The 21,789-nt window shown below is 38.1% G+C and overlaps 1 protein-coding gene across 1 annotated transcript; it reads left to right on the forward strand.

Moving 5' to 3' along the window:
• The first annotated feature begins 572 nt into the window (after positions 1–572).
• On the forward strand, positions 573–20,900 carry LOC118781861 (vacuolar protein sorting-associated protein 35). The gene is made up of 17 exons (XM_036534981.1): positions 573–651; positions 2,352–2,450; positions 2,600–2,696; positions 4,548–4,671; positions 5,005–5,187; positions 6,560–6,773; positions 7,370–7,453; positions 8,086–8,195; positions 8,305–8,401; positions 9,098–9,246; positions 12,559–12,766; positions 15,455–15,610; positions 16,109–16,231; positions 17,557–17,736; positions 17,834–18,073; positions 18,548–18,691; positions 19,989–20,900. Exons 1-17 carry the CDS (start codon positions 649–651, stop codon positions 20,166–20,168), a joined length of 2,391 nt encoding a protein of 796 aa, XP_036390874.1. The 5' UTR covers positions 573–648; the 3' UTR covers positions 20,169–20,900.
• The last annotated feature ends 889 nt before the right edge of the window (positions 20,901–21,789 follow it).

Consider the following 21,789-nt stretch of genomic DNA (forward strand, 5'->3'; position numbering starts at 1 on the left):
GCTTAAAGACATTTTGACACTATGCTAAAATTAAAATCCATGAGCAGTTGTACTAAAAAGGAATGTCTCTGATTTATAAACAAGAATACGCTTGAGACTTGAAGCATAAGTGCAAAATGCTGGTATTCACTGTACACATACACAATGTGACAATGTCGATAGTCTCCAACTGTGGTAAATTAAAACCTGAGCTTGAGTTATGCATCTCTTCATGTGATGCACAGAGGACTTGGCCGTACCATTCAATACACTGGATGCGATTCTTAGGCAGTGCATGTTGCTTAGGCACCTGGTGTGAACTACCCGTGAAACTGCAAATTGGCCCCCAGGCTATATTCATTTAACAAATATTCCAAATACTGTATTCACGCCAATTTACCTATCTGGAGAAAGTATTTAGCGCAGAAGTGTAACCTAAGTGCTACACAAAAAATTACGAGGCGCAGCCAACTCAGGTTCGTCTTGTCATTGGCTATCTACACTATCAATCAAAGTTTCTCTCGCCACAGAGATACATTCCATTAAGGTTTTTCTGTTTCGCCAATGAGGCGGTTCTGTGGCAAAGGGTCGCATGCTAAGCAATAGTCACATGACCGGGGACGACTGCGGGCCGATTGTTTCAGGAAACACCAACAGTCTTCATAAATCATGGTATGTGTACCTAACTATTAGGAATTGCAGATAAATGCATTTCGTTTTACGCTGAAGTAACCCTCTCTGTGTGTTATCCTTGCAAGTTACTCGCGATCTCTCAAAACAGGTTTAAGTCCGCAGTGTCCATGAATTATGGGTGATATGCAAAGGCCTTTAGCAGGATAGCTATGCTAGCTCCTCACTCACTCACTGACTGGCCTACTTTTTCCTGGCTTCTGTCATTTATCCACTGCGAATGAATGGGCGTATGCCAGCTAGGAACATTAATGTTTTAATTTATTTTTCCAGACTTTAGCAAATATATTGCCACCCAAATGCAGAGTATAATTGCATGATTTGCGGCACACTCCTGCTATTACATTACCTAGCTGGCTAGTCTAGCTACAATTGAAAAGCAAGGGGACTACTTGCTAGGAAGCGATCAATGACTATGATACAACAGAGTCCGCGAATTTACGTTGCTGGTAAATATCATCTGCACTTCAGTGTTGATCTCCTTAGATTATTGCCGCTAAATAGCCAGCTGCTAACTGGTATTTCTAAAACCTTGGTTGTAAGATAAGTGCATTCGTGGGCTTGGTAACGACCGCTTGTATTATTACTTTGAGCTGCATTTTAAATTTACATTTATTTATCTTAAGTTAAACACATCTGGCTACCCAATTGACGCATCACCATCTGGTATTTGGTACGCTTGGTAGCTAAGTGTAGACACATGCCATTTCAAACATCAGGTAGGTAGCCATGTGTTTAACTTGTAATGTAGCTAAAAGTAATAATATAAGCGGTCATTACCGATTTCACCAATGGTCACATATTACAAATTGGCGACGTTATGCCAGTGATGAGCGAGTGATACAGTACAAATTACTGCAGGGCAGGCTGAATAAATTGAGGTCGTAGCATGACACATAATTGAGGGTATTAAATATAGCTACCTTACTACTATAGTTGTGAACAATTACAGTCAGTTGAGAACGTTGTTGAATAGCGTTGCTAATTGTCAGACAGTTGTCTAAATGTCGCATGTTTCATGTCTGTTCTTTTAATTTCAGTAACTAGCTTTACGTCATATTGTTAACGCGGTGTACACGTTCATCAAGGTATACGAATGCCAGGGCTTTTGTCGTAATTGTAATGAACTAAATTAGGTAATTTTGTTTCTTTAGCTAGCTCTGCTAATTTAACTAGTTCTATAAAATGTTTGAATTCATAACCCATTAGTTATTTTAACCTGTTCTATGAATAAGGATAAATGAGCTCCTTCTTCCACGTACTGGTTGAGCACCATGCTTGGTTGCTGAGTTGCTGACACTAAAGACATTTCAGTGGATCTACATGATTTCCCTACATGAATGTAGGGAAGTCATTCATTATGTGTTAAACACAGACCAAAACTGAAATAAGAGCCAGCAGGTAAAGGGTGGGTAATGATGTGATGTCAAAGTTTTTATTTTTCAAATAATTTCAACAAGCATTTAACAGGTATTAAAATAGTAGTAATAATAATCGCATCGCACTTATTGCCAGGTTGCAGTGGTCAGCCATACGAGCTGCCAGTCTGAAGACTTGAGTTCCATATCTCAAGTCTCAAAGGCAGTGTTCCAACAACTGTAATGTAATGGCCTTTGAAAGCTGCATTGTTTGTAGGGATGGGCTTAGTGTGATTTATAATGACACCGCGTGTTGTGTTTCAGCCTACCACACAGCAGTCTCCCCAGGATGAACAGGAAAAGCTCTTGGATGAGGCTGTGCAGGCTGTCAAGGTTCAGTCCTTTCAGATGAAACGCTGCCTGGTAAGATCATTGCTGGAACCTCTCCGGATTAATAGTGCCGCCATGGTCTAGTGTACTTTGGGGCCTGTATTCTTTTTCATCAACTGGCTTTTTAGGACTTACTGGTGATATATAGGTGAAAATTTTCACATTGTTGTGTTGTTATTCAGGACAAGAGTAAGCTGATGGATGCACTAAAACATGCCTCCAACATGCTTGGTGAGCTGAGGACTTCCATGCTCTCTCCAAAGAGTTACTATGAACTCTGTATCCTTTTGTTGCAATTGGTTGCCATTTTATTGAAAAAAAAATGCTTTAAAACAAACAAAAAAAATGCTTCTGTCTGATTGCATCATGCTTGCATCATGCTTTCAGAAGTGCATTTCATATGTAGATAAAAGTGGTTTGAAAGCTGAAATGCAGTGTCGGTAGTGTATGTCTGGGGACAGAAAACACATTTCTCAGGTCTGTCCATAAGGGATGGGCATTTAATCAAATGTTCGTAGATTTTTAACTCTTGAATGTACAGTGGTTTATACAGAATGAAAGTGTTTTATTTAACGTAAAAATTCTGCACCATCTACTCTGTTTAGACCATGTTCAGCATATATTCAAATTTAAAGTGGTGTCTGTTTATTATTAAACTCCATATAGGCAATTAAATCACAGTGTACTTCATAAGTGCATACATGACCAATCAGATACATTTTTACTTCTTTAATTCATTAGGTCTAATTAAGCATAAATGGCTGTGTAGATACCATCTGTATAATGATAGCCATGATAGTCAATTAATGGAAATGAAAACACGGCTCTCTGTGTGCTTGCATCAGCCTTAGAAATCGAATGTTAAATATGCAAGTCATCTAAAGCAAAGAACAACCATGGCAGTAAAACTTCTGTTAGTAGCCCAGGAATTTATTTGTTTAGAACCAAAATTAGCCCAACGTCTAGAAGAGACTGGGTAATGTTTAAATCTCTCATGCGAAACAAAAATGACAGATCACAAATAGAAAAGAAAATAAATAATAAAGAATCTTGAATCTTGAATCTTGAAATCATGATGGGTACAATACTGGTTGGTCTATCATTTATTGAAAAGAAAGACAGCCAAAATGTCACGGTTTCTCTTCAGCTCAGCGCTTTTCCTTGTGTCATTTAACTTTGAACAGCACCATATCCCAGTTGTTTTGGCACATATTCACCCAATGCTGGTAGGCTACCAATTGGTCATATAAAGAGTATTGTACTTTTGAGCAAGCTGCATGTTAGCTGCCCTGTAACCACAAGAAGGAGGGAATGAGGGTGAATCAGTGATTGTATGCGCTGCGATTTGCATCTCCTTTGTTGTTGCAATTCTTAGGCTATTTGAAAAGCTCTGCCATTCATATTAGAGGATAAATCATCACAACTGATATTTGTTATGTAGGCTGTTGCCTAATTGGAGCAATTGAGTATGCAGGTGTAAGATTCGATAATTTGAATGTCAGAGAGTTAAAAAAAAAAAAAAAAAACACTGAGACTTTAAGTAAATATTGTCATTGGCAGGCTATACACAGTTACTTTTAGAGACCAGTGTTTATTCATTGAAATGTGCATTTTTGCACTACAAAGGACCATCACTTGTCATAGACTCTCGGTATAATAGACATTTTATGGTAGTCTAACCATGAATTTTAATAGACATTTCGAGTGCTACAGTTCTTGAAATTTAGCCCATGCACACGGAAATCATATCTTGGCTTAACACCTTATATCGTGTTGTGTGTGTTGTGCTGATGAGTGATAAGGATTGCTTTTGCTCTGCAAGTTCTAAATTTTTGCAGATGTCTGTTCAGTGTTGGGTTTCAGGAGCCATGAGGACTGCTGACAGCCAGTGAAATGCCCATGAGCTCCTTCCTCTAAAACCACAGCAAGAGACATGGAAAGGGCTGTGATATAAAGATACGGTAAAAAAAAGACACAAGCATCAAGCTGAAAATGAGGAATTTGAGTGGTTGCAAGAGCAAAGGGGTTTATTTTATCTGTCTGTGAAGAACAGCAACAGTTTCCATTATTAAGATTACAGTCAAGCTATGTAACATTAAAAAAGTTCTGAAACCTTGACTCTTGATACAGACATGGCCATCTCCGATGAGCTTCACTACCTAGAGGTCTACCTGACGGACGAGTTTGCCAAGGGCAGGAAGGTGGCAGATCTTTATGAGCTAGTTCAGTATGCAGGGAACATCATCCCTAGACTGTGAGTATCCAGGGCTCTGTTAGTCTTGTCCCTGTGGAGGACAGCCTCTGAGTGACTGAGACACCGCAACCCACATACCCACAATCCAGGCTGGAGTGACATCAGAGATATAAAATAAGGAGTACTCTGAATATCAGTGTTGTCCAATTCCTTTATTGTCTTGAAGTATATTACAGATAGCAAAACTAATAGGTGAAATGAAATGGTTAAAAAAGGTTTTGAATGTTTCTGCATGGAATATAGGTTTTTAAAAAGCAGAAAATGCTTGTATAAGTGCCTTTATTGATGGGGTGTCCTCATTCACACTTTTGTTCTCTTGCTTTCTGTTTCCAGCTACTTGCTGATCACGGTTGGTGTGGTGTATGTGAGGTCATTTCCCCAATCTAGGAAGGATATCCTGAAGGACTTAGTAGAGATGTGCCGGGGGGTCCAGCATCCCCTGCGAGGTCTCTTCCTGAGGAACTATCTGCTGCAGTGCACTCGGAACATCCTGCCTGATGATGGAGAGCAACCTGAGTAAGACCAGAGGCCATATTTATAAAGAGGATACTCAGGATACTCTTAAAAATCATCTGGAGCCTCACTAAAATTCTTACAAAGAGTTTCACTTTGGATTGGTGTGAAGAGCAATTTTGAGAAAAGTCCTAAGAGAGTCTGAGAATAAGGAGGCTCATGAGCTTAACATTTTAAATAAGTAAGCAAAAAATCAAATAATTCATTGCTTAGGGTATTGTATATTGTACACTATTGTTTTTACTGAACTAATTCATGCATTGCAGTGCTTCTAGGTATGTTTATATGTACTAAAATTTGCTTTACTGAATTTTTAAAAATACAGTTAAATGCTTTGTGCATATGTGTCATCTAAAACATTAACCACACCATGGACATTTGTGGGGAAGATCATTCTTGATGTAGACAGGGTCTGGATTGTGTGGTTTAATTAGGCTGTGATGATCAGCTAAGCTTTAGTTGACAACAAATTTTTGATAGCTTGACAAGCTTGAACAGGCAAGTCACACATTTTGACATTGTGTGTATGTGCAAGGGTTGTACACCCTAGATAAGCCACTTATGTTGATTTATTGGTGTGGTTTTAGGAGGAGACATGAGGGGTGTTTAATTGAAGTGTAGAGTAAGTGGAGGAGTTATCAAGGAAAGATAAGGTGCTGATTTTCATTTTTCATTTGAACTGGTGTGTAATACTTAAAATATGTATTGTCCTAAAACTAGCTACCAGTATGCTCTGTTGAGAAATAACAAACTTTTTATAGGCTATTGGAACATCACTAGCAATGTGTTTGCCTACTAATGTAATAGGAGGAATAGTTCATTTGCTACAGTATCTAGCTAGGTACTTCAGAGTAAAGCATCTGTCTCCCTAACCCATGCCCAGTGATGCCAAACAGAGCAAACATGACCTGATGCAGGCCAATGTTTTCCTTATTGGATTTGACTAGTTTACATTTCAGGAACAGTGCAAACTATAAAACTAGTTAGAAAGTATTATAAAATATAAACACAAAAACAAAAATGGAACTGTCAGAAATAAAAGCACTAGGTTAGTGTAGCAATAAAGAATTTACAGATTTTCGAGTTGAATAATGGTATGCTAGCAAGCACTTTAAAATTGCAAACGCTAACAAATTGTACAAATGGGGACATCTTTCAGCATGTCTATATTTGCTAGTGTAACTTGAAAGTATGATAATATGGGGCAAGGTAATAAACTGAGAATTGACTCAGTAAATTATTCAACTGTATAAATGGATAACTTGTAAAAATAGTAACCTATGTAAGTTGTTTGCTAAATGACAATAATGTATTGAGATGAAGCTGTGGCATGACGTGTACCTTCTGAAGTCTGTCTCTGGTCTCACTCATCCAGAGAGGAGACAACAGGAGACATAAATGACTCCATTGACTTTGTGCTGCTGAACTTTGCGGAGATGAACAAGCTGTGGGTGCGGATGCAGCACCAGGGCCACAGCCGGGACCGGGAGAAGAGGGAGAAGGAGAGGCAGGAGCTGCGCATCCTGGTGGGGACCAACCTGGTGCGGCTCAGCCAGCTGGAGGGTGTCAACGTGGACAAGTACAAGCAGGTCTGTGATCGGAGAAGGCCTTTTTTTACCTCAACTTGTTCACTTGTTACTATTGTTTATATAATTACTATTATCATTTTTTATTACTGTTGTTTATGACTACTGTTGAAATCTTGATAAAAATTAGTGCTTACATTGAATTAATTTCTTTAGAAAATAGTCAACAAAGAAAATCTATATTTCTTAATCCACATATTGTCCATATCCATATTTAAGATCATACGTGTACCTGCTCTCTGTCCTGAACATCTGCCTGTTTGAGATTGTAATTGATTATAAACCCAATGGAAAATAAATGGGTTAAATAAATATTTAACAGTACAAAGGAATTTTATTTGGTTGGCCAGATCATCTATGCTGGCATTTTATTTAAGGTAAGCTTGGGTGAAATATAGTATTCCTTTCCAAATAAGCCACAAATGTTTCCATTTTTAAGGCTTGCCTAAAATGGACTATGACATGTTTAAGCTTCCTGCCTCATTGAATGACAAAATACAGTTCAGGAAGCAGATAGCTGAACATACATAAAAATTCACTGAAATCTGTGTTGCAATTCACTGTTACCCATTGTGCCAGTAACTTTTTTCTTTTTTAAGGTTGTGCTGCCTGGAGTCCTAGAACAGGTTGTGAACTGCCGAGATTGCCTGGCACAAGAGTACCTCATGGAATGTATTATACAGGTATCCAGTCATCTGAAGTTACTGATTTTACAAAGGTTCCAGTCTTTGCTCTCATAGTAACTGATTGGCATTTAGTTTGCAAATCTGAGTTTCATAACCTACCACCAACAATGACCATCGTTTGGGGGGGAATCACACAGTAGTATATATTTTCTTGGTAAATTCTCATCACTTTCTGCAGCCTAAATGCGCAGTTGAACCATTGGAAAAATTATAGATAGGTTAGGAGGTTCCTTGTGCAAGGGTACAGTAAGTTGGCCACTTAGGACTCAAAGTCATGGCTGTGAACCCAGTGTTCTAAACACTAATCCACATGCTACCTCCATGCCAGCATGTTCAAACTTTGCATCTTTGACATGGTACCATGTCATTTTTTATTGTGTCTCATGATTTATTCATACTTTGGCAGGCATTCATCCCCACTGAGGGGCCTTACTGTGTCTGGACTCTAGAGTTTGGAATGTGAATGGAGACATTGGTGTGTGTGGGCAATGAGGATATTCTCATTTATGAAATGCTCAGTCAGTGACTAGTGGTTAGAAAAATTTAAAGGTTAATATTGTCCAAATTCATAGTGCAGCATTCTCCATCATATATATGTCCTGTTTTATGCCCTCTTTCCTGCTCTATAGGTGTTCCCTGATGAATTCCACCTCCAGACACTGAACCCGTTTTTGCGCTCCTGTGCTGAGCTGCACCAGCATGTGAATGTCAAAAATATAATCATTGCTCTCATTGACAGGTACTTTATCTTTATACAGTGGCTTAATTTAAAGTTTCTAAATGACAGATTTTCATTCTGTCTAGGAACACAGTAACTGTACTAATTCTTTTTTCCCCACTTCTACCAGATTAGCTCTCTTTGCTCACAGAGAAGATGGTCCTGGTATTCCAGCAGACATTAAATTATTTGACATATTCTCACAACAAGTAGCTACTGTTATACAGGTAGGGTGAACTATTGAGTATCATTTATTTAATTTTAGTATATAGCCTCTGGGGATTACCCTCCTACTACTTGAAAATCCTTTAATTTATAGATAAACATGTTGTTCTCATTCTGTGTGTAGACAGACACAGAACTTGCATTGAAAAGATACAGGAACCAGGTTAATAGCCTTCACTTAATATACTGACCGTTTTGCTTTTTTTTCTTAAGAGAGGGGTGGTGTAACACGCTGGGGGTATCAACAGTGAAAGTAGCAATGATTAGTGAGGTTGTCATAGCTATACCAAAAATATATACATGTCCAGTCCACTAAAAGCAGTAAATATTTCACTAAACATAAGAATTAGATTAAATGTCAGCTAAGGATCATTTTTTATTTTTAGGCTTGGCGAGATACCTCAGCAGAAAACTGTCTAAACTATGGCCAGCAAGTGATATGCTGTTGCTAAAATTAGTTGCATGGTCTGGCGACTTGTGTTTTGCTGGCAGAATCACTGCCTGTGTTTCCTTCAGAAGCCCTTGAGTCGTCTGTGAGAGTTAATGGGACACAAACATAAAAAACTGGGACAAGGTCAATGAAAATGAACTCTGAAGAATGTAAAAGCTTCAAAGGCGTAGAATTGATGTGGTAGACGTTCACATCTGATTACATATTTGTGGAGTGAGTGCTGATACAATACTCCATTCATCTTCAGTCTCGACAGGACATGCCCTCTGAGGATGTTGTCTCCTTGCAAGTATCGCTCATCAACTTGGCCATGAAGTGTTACCCTGACCGGGTGGACTACGTGGACAAAGTCTTGGAGAGCACTGTGGAGATTTTCAACAAGCTGAATCTGGAACAGTGAGTACCAGGCTCAGATTTCTTCGTTTCATAATGATCTTTACATTGCTGATTTTAATTTGCACCCTTCCAGCATCTTCTTGTTAACATCTTGTTGCGCTAGGGTAAACTCAGTGAAAATTGTATAGTCAGATTTTAAGGCAAGTAATTTAATAACATTCATAATTTTGAGTAAAGTTTGATATAATGAATTAGGCAAGTTTGTTTATTTATTCATTGATGTATGTGTTCACCCAGAGTTGGCTTTGTTTTTGGGGGGATTTAAGTCATCTGCTAGCCAAAAAACTTTGAGAATCATTGCATTAGACAAATTAAAATTTAAACTTAAAAAATTACTTACTGTCATGTAAAGCTCATTTCTAGTTTGTGTTATTAATCTAAAATAGTCAATGTTATTGCATTGAAAGGTTTGTCTTGGAAGAAGACTTCCCTCTCTCCAGTTAGCTGCTAACTGGTGTTTAGATCATACCACCATTCACACAAGCCAGTTACAGATGATTACCCAGTCACTTGTAAATATGCTGGCTGTTGAGCAAAATCTAGCAAAATAGTAAAGGACGTTAAATACACTTCAGGTTAATATACTGTAAATGTTGAGATGCACAGCAACATGACTAGCTATATTATTGTAACTGCCCCAGAGTGTTTTTGTCTTTGTTCCTTCAAACTTTTGGCTAGCTAGTTATAATTCCTAAAGACAAATAATTGAAAGGAAACCTGCATTTGTGTGGTGGATAAATGTAACCTAAAAACCAAAGTATGTCCTAAAATATGAAAACAGTGAATGTTGTACCTGTTTTACACATTCACAGGTTGAGAAGTCTTTGAGAAGGTTTTATTCCTTAATCCCATATGAATTGATCCACCGAATGTCAGTAAAGTCTTACCAATATGCTGCTCTGTTGAAGCTACGAAGATAACCCATTGATAAATTAATGTATGTACTGTTGACTAGTTTGTCTAAACCCCCCTTTATATGACAGTCTTATATGATAGTTACCCTTATATAAACCTGACTTGATTTGATCATAAGTAATAAATAAAAGTTATGAAATTAATAGTTAAATTAATAGTTAATTGTTAACAATTACATACAGGGCTTTGTATAGGCCTTCTACTTTGAAGTGGTGCCATCTGCTCTCCTGTGATGTTGTTACATCAAAGCAAAGATTAGTGATTTGTGTTCAAAGATGACCCTGGGAGTCAGTATTTTTATAAAAATTGCAATTCTTATAAATTGATCAGGCTGAAAGCTTGCTGAACTTCCAGCTCCTCATTGTTGTATTTCATGTTGTGTGCACAGGTTTGATTAAGTGCTCAGTAAAGCCTTATGCAAGCCATGGCTCCTGTTAAAGGTCACAGATATATTGCACTGAAAAACAGGCAGAGTATGTGTAAGCCTGGTACATTTTCTCATTAAAGAGCCTAATCTTCAAAAGGGATGGGAAAGAAAGCATTACCTTAATAATTTCAACTGAAAGAGAATCATTACCAGTAACATCCGTTGGCCTCTTCATAAGTTTGCTATTATTTGGTGACATATAAATCAAGGCAGGAAGTATTTGGTGTAAAAAGATGTCAATGCAGATTTTAAAGAACTTATTTAAATAGATTTCATTTGCATTGATAGAGTATGATGGGAGTCTGGTGCTGTGGCCTTGCAGTTTACATTGTGACAATGTGTGTATTTAAATGGTCTATTATAGTGTCCCTTGGTAAAAATTTTACTCCATACATTTTAGCAGATGTGTTCTCAATTTTTGCCTGTTTTTAAACAATGAGTTATAATCTCCCTGTCATGCTTTTAGTATGGGTTATCTTATGGACACAGAGGAGTTGGTATACTGGAGCAGACTCCAAGTATGAACAAAATGGTAGCTGACAGTTCTGAAAGTTTGATTGTAAATTTCATGAAAATAGTTTTGGCCAATACAGGTCTTTAGTAGCAGTGACAGCTTATTTGATTTATGGACATATTTTATTTGTTTAAAAGATACGCTGCTGCTTATCTCCACAAGTAAATACATGTACAATTAAAATTTCTTGCTTAGTAACACACAATCATAAATTCAGTTATGAGGCTAGCAATAAGATGCGGTTCTGACTGTGGCCTGTTGAGGTCCTAAGTGTGTACAGTTCTTATAACATTGCACCATGTGCACGAAGAAGTACTGATGATGTTGGCAAGCTGGGCTTACAGTAGAATAATCGCTTCATGTGCCATTTGCTCCATAATGGTGCAGCCTACTTTAGAAACAATGTTTGATTCTAACGTATCATCTTCAGGAAATAAAACACTATGTTTAACAGACAAACACGATTGTAATTACAATGCACACTTAATATGCATATTATTGTTAATATCTATTATGCCATTACTACCCTATTGTTAATATTTATTATGCTGTTATTATCTGCACTTGGTCACTTTACCACATTTTGGAATTTAGAATTTATGTTTACAAAGTATGTTTAGAAGTTTAGAATTATGTTTAGGAGTGTTACTGCGGGAGTGAGTGGGGAGTAAGCATTCCATTGTACTTGTTACACATGGCAATAAAGAATCTTAAATCTTGAATCTACCTATCGCCCCCTTCTGTAATAGCAGTATAACTGTTTTTAATGAAGGCGGAACACTTACATTCCCAAAGACACACACAACACAGTCTGTCCCAAGGAGTTTGGCATTTCCAGTTTTGTACCCCACAGTAACTGGTATAGTGCTAAGGTGGGTTGAGGTCACCCTAAATTTTATGTCCATAATCCTTGGCTCTCTTTGGGTTCCTATTGTTGGTCTCTGGATACTGACAGATCAGAGGGCAAATAGTGATGTGTGGGAGCAGCACGACAGGTTTGGGCAGGTTTATTAACAAAGGTTTGTGAGAGGTGGGGGTGGTGTACACAAACTGAGGCAGACACAGCAACAGCCCTTTTGAACACTGATTTTACGTCAAAGTCACTGTATTTATGGAATATCTGTCTTTTTTTGTATTTAGGAGGGTTAAGTCATTTTGCCTTTTTACATTCTCTACTTCATTAGTAAGATAAAAATCATAAGGGCAGTAATTCTCCACAGTTCAGCTTTAATAGTTCAGCTGTGATGCAAGAAAAATTTCAGACTTATCTGACAATAAAGTATCATCATCATCATCATCATCATCATCATCATATGTTCTACAACTCAGGGCATTTTATAGTTATTTTATACCCTACTATCGTTGAACACTCTTAGAGCCATTGAGAAAGGAAAGCATATTGACAGCTTGGGATTTTAATTATGCATTTTATCTCTTGTCCCTTTTCTTGTAAAAGTATTGCAACTAGCAGTGCTGTGTCTAAAGAGCTAACAAGACTGCTGAAGATCCCTGTGGATACCTACAGTAACATCCTGACAGTGCTGCAGCTGAAACATTTCCATCCACTGTTTGAGTACTTTGACTATGAGTCCCGCAAAAGCATGAGCTGCTATGTGCTGAGCAACGCCCTGGACTACAACACAGAGATCGTAGCACAAGAGCAGGTGAGGTCTCTTGCACTCATCCTCTGGAAATGACACGTTCTTCTGTCTGAGGTGATCAGCCTAATTTTTTGTTAATTTGTGAATAGAAATATGTTTTTTGGCAAATGTAGAAAAATCAAGAATATACACAGGTGTCAGAAACAATGAGTTGCTACCGTGGCTACCGTTTATCTTGTGAAGAAGTTTTGCCAAGGAATGAGAACAAATCTGTATTTTGTGGGTGGGGGAGTATATTATTTGTAAATTCCTGCCTTCCAACAGGAACACATTTGGTTTGCAGGGCTCACTGCAGTAAAGAAAATGCTTGTTTGACATATGCAGTCCTTCTCTGGCATTCATGAATCTGCTTTTTTATGTTTATTGACAATTACAGTAATTGATGCAAGAAAAGAGGAAGTCAAGGCCTGATAAACTGCACATATTACTGTGAGATCTATTAGATGAGACGTTTCAAGAAATTTCAGCAGACGTTTGTGGTAATTTAATTATGACTGCGCACCATTGCTGCATGTGCTCATTCCCATTTACAGGGTTTTTACTAAGAGCAGTCATGTAAATGCCACCATGCACAAACAACACACTTCACTGTACTTCAGTTAGATACCTCCTGTGGTAAAAGTTGTTGTCTGTCTTGCAACAGTTGTGGCTAGTAACAAGCAAAAACCTGACACAGGAAGGATTAGTTCAACTGATATGCAAGACCGCATGTGAGCAGGCTTTGAATCCAGCTGTAAGTGGAAATATGAAATGGAAAATGAAGCTTCTGAATTATTCTGTTGTTAGTAAATCCCTGCAGTGGAGAAACCTGCCAGCTCTTAGGCTAATGGCATTAGGCAAGAAATTGCTGTTTGTTTCACAGAATTCACTCACTTGACATTAATGTATTAATTCCTAAAAAGTAAGATCATGACTGAAACCAAAGAGTGTGGATGCATGTCTGGAAACAGCAGTGCTTAAACATCCATTTGAAGAAAACACTGGACATTGTGTTTACTGGAAAAGGAAACGTACTAGTTATTCACTGTTAAGATCTGTGTGGATCTATGTGATATCATATGCAATACCTTTACTCTGTAAGTCACTGTTTTGTGTCCAGGGTTGCATTTATCACATAAGGTTTTTACTATGTGCCTGTAAGTCAGCAGTACTAGAGCCCTATAAAGCACTAAAATGTATATCCTACATTACTGAGTGTGTCTCTGCATGTGAGTTGGATATTTAGTAGGTAATTGTCCCTGCCAGAGAAAGAACTTACCCATAATTCACAAATCATAAGTAATTTAAGGTGATTGTATTTGAACCTCAACAATAATAATCTCAATCAAAATCAAGGTTTCAAAGACCTGTAGGTTGGTGAGTAGGACTTTCTGGGTGCTGAATGTTGCTGAATGAGGAATGATGGTAGGGCACAGGTAGTAAACAGGGCAGAGATGACAAATGTTGTGGCTTTTCCCCCTATATGTTTTGCAGTAGGATTTTGTTTAATCCTACACGTGCAGGATTTCTGTTGAATTATTGTTCAGTCTAGTGTACTTCTGCTTCAGTTTAATAAATCTGCTATGTCCCCAGTAATTCTTGTAATTAAGAACACTTCTTCTTAGTCTCTTTGGGCTTCGAATGCTCTCTGAGCATGAGCCAAAATGTGTCATAGCTATGATTGTCAGATGGGGTGCATGTGTTTTAGGGTGTATGTGGTGATGTGTTGTTGAAACTTCGCTTTGATTTTCCTGATTCTCATTTTCTTTGGAGGATCATTGCCTTAGTCTTTTAAAGATTTTCTGCCAGGATGCAATTATAACGGTATTGCTTTAGCAAAGCCAGGCCCCACTTGCCCTTTGTCTCTTCTGCCTCTTTCTGCTTCCTGCCCTCCTCCTCGCAGGCAGGTAGAGCTGATATATGTTGTTTTCTTAACTGGCATTCCTGTGTGTTGATGTGCACTGTTGAATTCAGTGTCCCAGCTGACTAAGCTTCAGAGCAAACAGAAAAAAATCTGTTCTGATGGATTTATGGAGGTGTTTTATAAAGATGGTTTTGAGTTTTATGTGCAGGGGTAATACAATTCCACTGAGAGGTCTTTCAAGCACTTTATCTTTTTTCCTCTGCGTGTGTGTGTGTGTGTGTGTGTGTGTGTGTGTGTGTGTGTGTGTGTGTGTGTGTGTGAGTGTGTGTGTGAGTGTGTGTGTGTGTGAGATGTATTTTCTGAATCACAGTTTTGAGAAGTTTAATTATTAAATTCTGGATTTTATTTTTAACAAGAGGAACACAGGTATCTGTTCAATAGCCTTCAGCATCATTTGTATAAGTGGTGCAGTACTGAACCACAAATAATCCACAATTACCTTCAGAGCTGGCTTACCCATATTGCAAACAGTGCATTGTGAATCAGCTTGGCTGTGTGGAATGGTCTCAAAACTTACAATCTCTCATACATGGAGTTGTTTTATTGTCGCTATGCTGGGGCTGGTACAGTGACAATGATTTATCCTGGTTATAGGTTAGAACAAGAGGTCAATAATATATGTCATATACTAAGATCAAGATGTTTGAATTGTTTACACATGATAGGGAGACAGGGAGCCAAGTTTACAGATTTCAGAGAACAATGTTCAAATTCCATTTCAGAATTTGATAATTTGTTTCAGTCAGTTATATAAGGCTTGATTGAACAGTGCTTCCCTTTTTCTCTAGGTGGATGACATCCTGAATCTGGTGTCCACACTGATCCAGGATCAGCCAGACCAGCCTGCTGAGGACCCAGACCCTGAGGACTTTGCAGAGGAGCAGAGTCTGGTGGGCCGGTTCATTCATCTGCTCCGTTCGGAGGACCCAGACCAGCAGTATCTAGTAAGAAAATAAACTGTCCTATGTACAGGATATTGGACTTGAGGTTTGCAGGCCTGTACAAAATGTTCCAAATATTTATCATTGCCAATGCAAAAAATATCTGTTGAGAATATATTTTAGAAAATATATTTTTTAGCTCAATCAACGCATTTCCAATATGTAAATTATTGCCATTTTAGTATATTGCAATATATTTCTGATCTCCATTAATCTATTTTAATTGTATTTGCAATATATTCTTGGGCTAAACAACACATTTCTCAGTATATTACACTATATTTAATTTCCATATGAGCATGTAGAATATAATTCCTCTGAAACTTTTCACTTTTTGTTTCATTGTCTTAAGTGAAAGCTCTTGGCATTTATCATTTTATAATTGAAAACCTAAGCGAAACTAAAATGAACAAAATGCTTGATTACCGACACCAACACACTCTTATTACTTTGAATGGTTTGCTTCCTTTGATCTTCATGCATTAATTTCTTCTTCATCAGATTTTAAACACAGCCAGGAAACACTTTGGAGCAGGAGGGAATCAGAGGATTCGGTACACATTGCCACCGCTGGTGTTTGCTGCATATCAGCTGGCTTTCCGGTACAAAGAGAACGCAAAATTGGTGTGTGTCATTCTCAGACCTTTTTCTTCCTATCCTTTGGAGTTATTGTCAATATCACCTTTCCAGAGTATTCCTTTTAATGCCAACAAATTTAACATTTGTTAAATTGCTTTGCATTTCTCAGTCACAATTCCTTTTTCTTTCATTATATGCAATCATTTTTTTTGCACCAAACAAGGAAATGTGCGTAACTGTGGGGCAAACATTCATATTTTATAAAGTGCATGAATGTAGAATCTATGAGATTCTTATTTGAGTAGACTTGATTGGAGTTCACTCACAAATGTGCTTCAATATGCTATTACCACTGCACCAGACATTTTTAATCTGAAATGGTATAAATGCATCTGCTTACAGATGGACTTCAGATCTGTTGACAGAACTTTTCTGTCAGAAAAGAGTGATAATATCGATCTAACAGTGGTTTTGACATCTAGCTGTTTTGTTGTTTGTCAGAACAGATTGAAATAAAATTTATTGCATAGCAGCAGGGTCGCAACTCTTTCAATGACATTGTTGGTTTCTCTGTTGCAAGCAGTTGTTATTACATTTACATTTACATTTATTCATTTAGCAGACGCTTTTATCCAAAGCGACTTACATAGGTTACAGTTCTTTACAATGGTATCCATTTATACAGCTGGATATTTACTGAGGCAATTGTGGGTTAAGTACCTTGCCCAAGGGTACAGCAGCAGTGTCCCAGCGGGGATCGAACCAGCAACCTTTCGGTTACGAGCCCTGCTCCTTAACCACTATGCTACACTGCCGCCACTTATTAAACTCCATGGGTGGCTATATATTTTCTTTGCAAGATAACCAAGACTTGATCTTAATGTATACTTGTACTACATACAGTTGATTGTCCTGCAAACAATCAGTATGTTGTTAAGGCTTTAAAATATGCAGAATTACTGTCACATCTTCTGTATGCGTCTGTAGCTGCCATTGCATATCAGTGAAACTAGAGGAGCATTTGGGATCCTGTATGCATGTGCTTGTAGATTACATGTCCCAATATTTGTAAATTTTCAAATGAGTTGTTGAAAACTAAGAAATACAGCTAACTAGCTAGATTTTAAGAAACAAATTTCCCCTCTATTATATCATTTGAGCAGGGCAGTATTTTTTTGTTGCTCATAATACACCTGGATCATGTCACTTGACTTTAAATTTTGTGAAGAATTTACACCTTATTACTGCGCTTTGCAGTAGCAGTTTGACTTTGTAGCCATTTTATTTTTCAATAGCAAATGACCATAAATGTTGTTCAAGAGAGCATTACAAAATACATGTTTAAATTTATATCTTTACCTGTGTTTCAGGATGACAAGTGGGAGAAGAAGTGCCAAAAGATCTTCTCCTTTGCACACCAGACCATCAGCGCTCTTATCAAAGCTGAGCTAGCAGAGCTGCCGCTGCGGCTCTTCCTCCAAGGGGCTTTGGCAGCTGGTGAAATTGGCTTTGAAAATCACGAAACCGTGGCCTATGAGTTCATGTCTCAGGTACTATGGACTTTGTTTGTGACATGATTGCATCACTGATTTCAAACACAAGAACGATAACATCATTGAGTGACATCACTTCTTCTGTACTGTACAGGCATTCTCTCTGTATGAGGATGAGATCAGTGACTCCAAGGCCCAGCTGGCGGCCATCACACTCATCATCGGCACGTTTGAGAGAACAAAGTGTTTCAGCGAGGAGAACCACGAGCCGCTCAGAACGCAGTGTGCGCTGGCTGCCTCCAAGCTGCTGAAGAAACCTGACCAGTGTCGTGCTGTCAGCATCTGCGCCCACCTCTTCTGGTCTGGGCACAACACTGACAAAAATGGGGAGGAGGTGGGTGGAATGACTGTAATCTCACATCGAAGCTGACATGGTAACCAGAATAGGGACAGGCTGAAATTCAATCAGTACACCATAAATGCTGCACCATTGTTGGTTATAGTGCATAGTGCCTACTCCAGCAATTTTGCTACTGAATTATTCAGTTAAGGGGAAAGAGGAGTTCTAAAAATTGGGCCATATTTTCCATCTGTTTGTCTTTCAGTTGAAGTGAGAGAAACGTGTGTGCTGAGTCAGTGAACAGCGTATAGAGTGTGTGTTTGTGTAGCTTAAAGAGTAGCACCAGTGGTAAAATATACTTCACAGCCTGGTTGTGCCTGACTTTAACATTAACCTGTGATCTGGAACACTGTATATTGAAAATAATAAGAAAATTAACAACCTTCTGAATTTAAGAGGGGAGCTGCCACATTCCTTGGAAATTATGAATAGTGATGAAGATGCTCTCCTCATTTAACACTTTTCCAGATCCGTGATGGAAAGAGGGTGATGGAGTGCTTGAAGAAGGCACTGAAAATTGCCAACCAGTGCATGGACCCGTCTCTGCAGGTCCAGCTCTTCATCGAGATCCTCAACAGATACATCTATTTCTATGAAAAAGAAAATGAAGCGGTATGAGCTTTCTGTCATAAAAAGGGCTCTCACTGCTGGACATTTTGTTCATATTTTCCAGTGAATAGCAGGGAAGTTTGGACATCTATGGGGGCAAGTTGTAAGTTGGGATGAGTGTATCCCCTTTCTTTGAAAGGGTACCTGGCCAGAGAATATCAGTTATATTCATCTCATTATTGGGGCCTATTTTTCTATGACTGCAGGTATTTTTCTCTCATCCAGTTTGATCAGATCTGCAGCACCAGTGAGTTTTAATAACCATTTGCATTCTGAAAGAATTAGCTAGTCGGTTGAAGATAAAATCACAGCAAAGACAATAGACATCAGGGAAGACACACAAGGCTGGTTTCGTATTGATTTAACCATGGTTTACCCACCACCTGGGAGTGATTTTTCTAGCCATATAAAAAGGGATTAGTAGGTGGTCGGAGAAAAACTGATGAAAATTTTGTAGGATTACTGAGGAATCTCAGTCTTCATAGTGAGTGTTATGGGATTATTTATGAACATTGTCAGGACCACACTGTTATTTCTCATCTGAAAGAAATTGCCCCCTACAGCACCGTGTCCCTGCTGCTGAGCTAAGCCATTGGCATTTCTTATGACTCCTAGTGAAGACTGTCCCCCTCTGGCCAACCTATACCCCTATCAACAGCAATCTGGTTTTCCTGAATTTGTTCACCATCCAAGTGCAGATTGAGCATCACTGCTACCTTCAAGCTTTTTTAAGAATTTTTCTGTCTTTTTCAGTTTTTTTCCCCACCTTCCTCCATTTTGTTGTTGTTAATCTATTTTTTCCTCTTCTGTCACTGGAATATGTTATAATAAGAACAGAATTGTGAAGAACTTCCTTGACAAATTCACATTTCAGTGATGAATCAAGCATTTAACTACAACAAAACATTAGTTTAAGAACTTATAATTAGCTTCTCTAGGATGCATACATAGTTTCAGGAGACAGAGGTGCTACCTCAGTAGTTGCTTCTTCTTATTGTAGTAAAGCTATCAGCAGTAATTGTATCAGTGTTGAGGAGGTTAATCACCAAACCCTGTTAATTAATTCAGCTAAATGCCAGTCGATATGTACATCCCCCTTTAATTGGACAAAGCAATCATTAGAGATGCCAATAACACATGTTAAGAAAGTTGATGTGCAGTAAATTACCTGGCTGTGAAAACTGCAGGGGCCCTATTTTTCTCAAGCTTACCTGTACTTGGTTTTACCCATCAGCCAGAAAAAGACAGTAAGGTGATATGACTGCTCTAACCCAACATTTTTTTGCTCATCTTCCCACAGGTGACAGTCCAGGTGCTAAACCAGCTAATCCAGAAGATCCAGGAAGATTTACCTAACTTAGAGGCAAGCGAGGAGACTGAACAGATCAACAAACACTTTCACAACACACTGGAACACTTGCGACTGCGAAAGGAGTCCACTGAGTCTGACCGTCCTGTCTACGAGGGGCTTGTTCTGTAGTGTGGTGCTGCAACCAGCAATAATTCCATCCTGTGGTAAATGCCACCTCTCACTTGCCCAACACTTACGTTTTCATCTTCTGTAACAGTCTTGCCATTCTAACCTTAAGCTCATCATCATTTCCAAAATGCAATGCTTACACTACTGACTGCACAGCATCTCTTGCACAACCATTCCTCCATCTCGAGTAAACAATGAGACAGACACAAAGCTATTGTAAACTAGTCCTCGCTATGCTCTCTCCCCTTATGCCACTCTTTCCCAGTGAGGCAGAAGCATTCCCAGCTTGTAGTCTTCTTCCCTTTCAATATCCCTTCGTTCTACTAACCTTTTTTTGTGCTCTGTATTTTTGCTTCTGTATATTATACATACTGCTGCATTGATGTCCAAGGTGATCCTGACAGGAGCACAGCTGTGATTTGCAACAGCGACTGCAGAATACTAACTGTCTTACACTAGGGATGGTACCATTACTCATCTCTGTGTCTGTTTGCTCAGGTTTGTTTTTGAGATAAACCAGTTTTGATGTCTAATTTAGAATGCACTCATGCATGTATCTTTGTAGATCTGCAAATGCATAAGTCCATCTCAAACTAAAAGAGGATATTTATTTATTTTTTATTTTATTTTATTTTATTTTTTGGTTGGGGGGGTTATGCATAACCAAACTGTAAATCAGTAGAATTAAGTAAAAGATCATCATTTGCACAAATAAACAGTTGATTGCATGAATTTATTTTTGTTGCCAAGTATATTATAAAGGTATATAACATAGAGCACAGTAGAGACAGTGAAATGTAATTATTACGGGGTCGTGATGCATTTTAACAGGAATTACTTCTATTTCAATACTCGTCAAAAATTTCAACCTCGTCAAAATTCACCTCACGATGGCAATTTTTTTTCCCTCAGGCTCGTGAAATCACGCCATACAAAAGTGAAATTTAATGTAATTTAGTGAGAAATATTTTGTTCAGCCCAAGAATATATTGCAAATACAATTAAAATATATTTACAGAAATCAGAACCAAATCACACCAAAATAGCAATAATTTGCATATTATAAATATATGTATTGAGCTAAATATATTCTCAATTTTTATTTATTTATTTTTGTATGGGTCACAAAAAAGTGTAATTTCCTAAAGATGTGTATTGAAATAATCACAGTATGACTGCTGGGCAGATGTACTGAAGATAACTACATCAAGGGTAAACTTGTGTCAGACTTCAGTTTCCAAATGGCTTTCCAGGGGGTTTTAAATAAGTGTACATATTCTTACTTAAAACATGGGTGCAAGTGGTAGGAAAATGGCCACCTCGAGCCATAACTGGTGACATAAATGTGATGGGTAAAATATGTCTTCCAAGTGCCATTAATTATGGCCCATGATTTACATTTATATAGTTTGTTTGTAGAATTTTTTTTAAAAAATGAGAGCAAAATTCATTATTGCCTCTGTATAGTGTGAAGAGTAACCACCTATTTTATTTAGTTTTCCCCAAGTTTCTTCAAATTCAAACATGCTTTACTTGTAGTTCCACAATAAAATCAATGCTTTGATAATTGATGGGCCTGCGGTGGCCATGCTTTTGGATGTACATCAAAAGGTTGCATTAA

This window comes from Megalops cyprinoides, chromosome 8 (assembly GCF_013368585.1).
Source record: "Megalops cyprinoides isolate fMegCyp1 chromosome 8, fMegCyp1.pri, whole genome shotgun sequence".
Taxonomy (NCBI): domain Eukaryota; kingdom Metazoa; phylum Chordata; class Actinopteri; order Elopiformes; family Megalopidae; genus Megalops; species Megalops cyprinoides.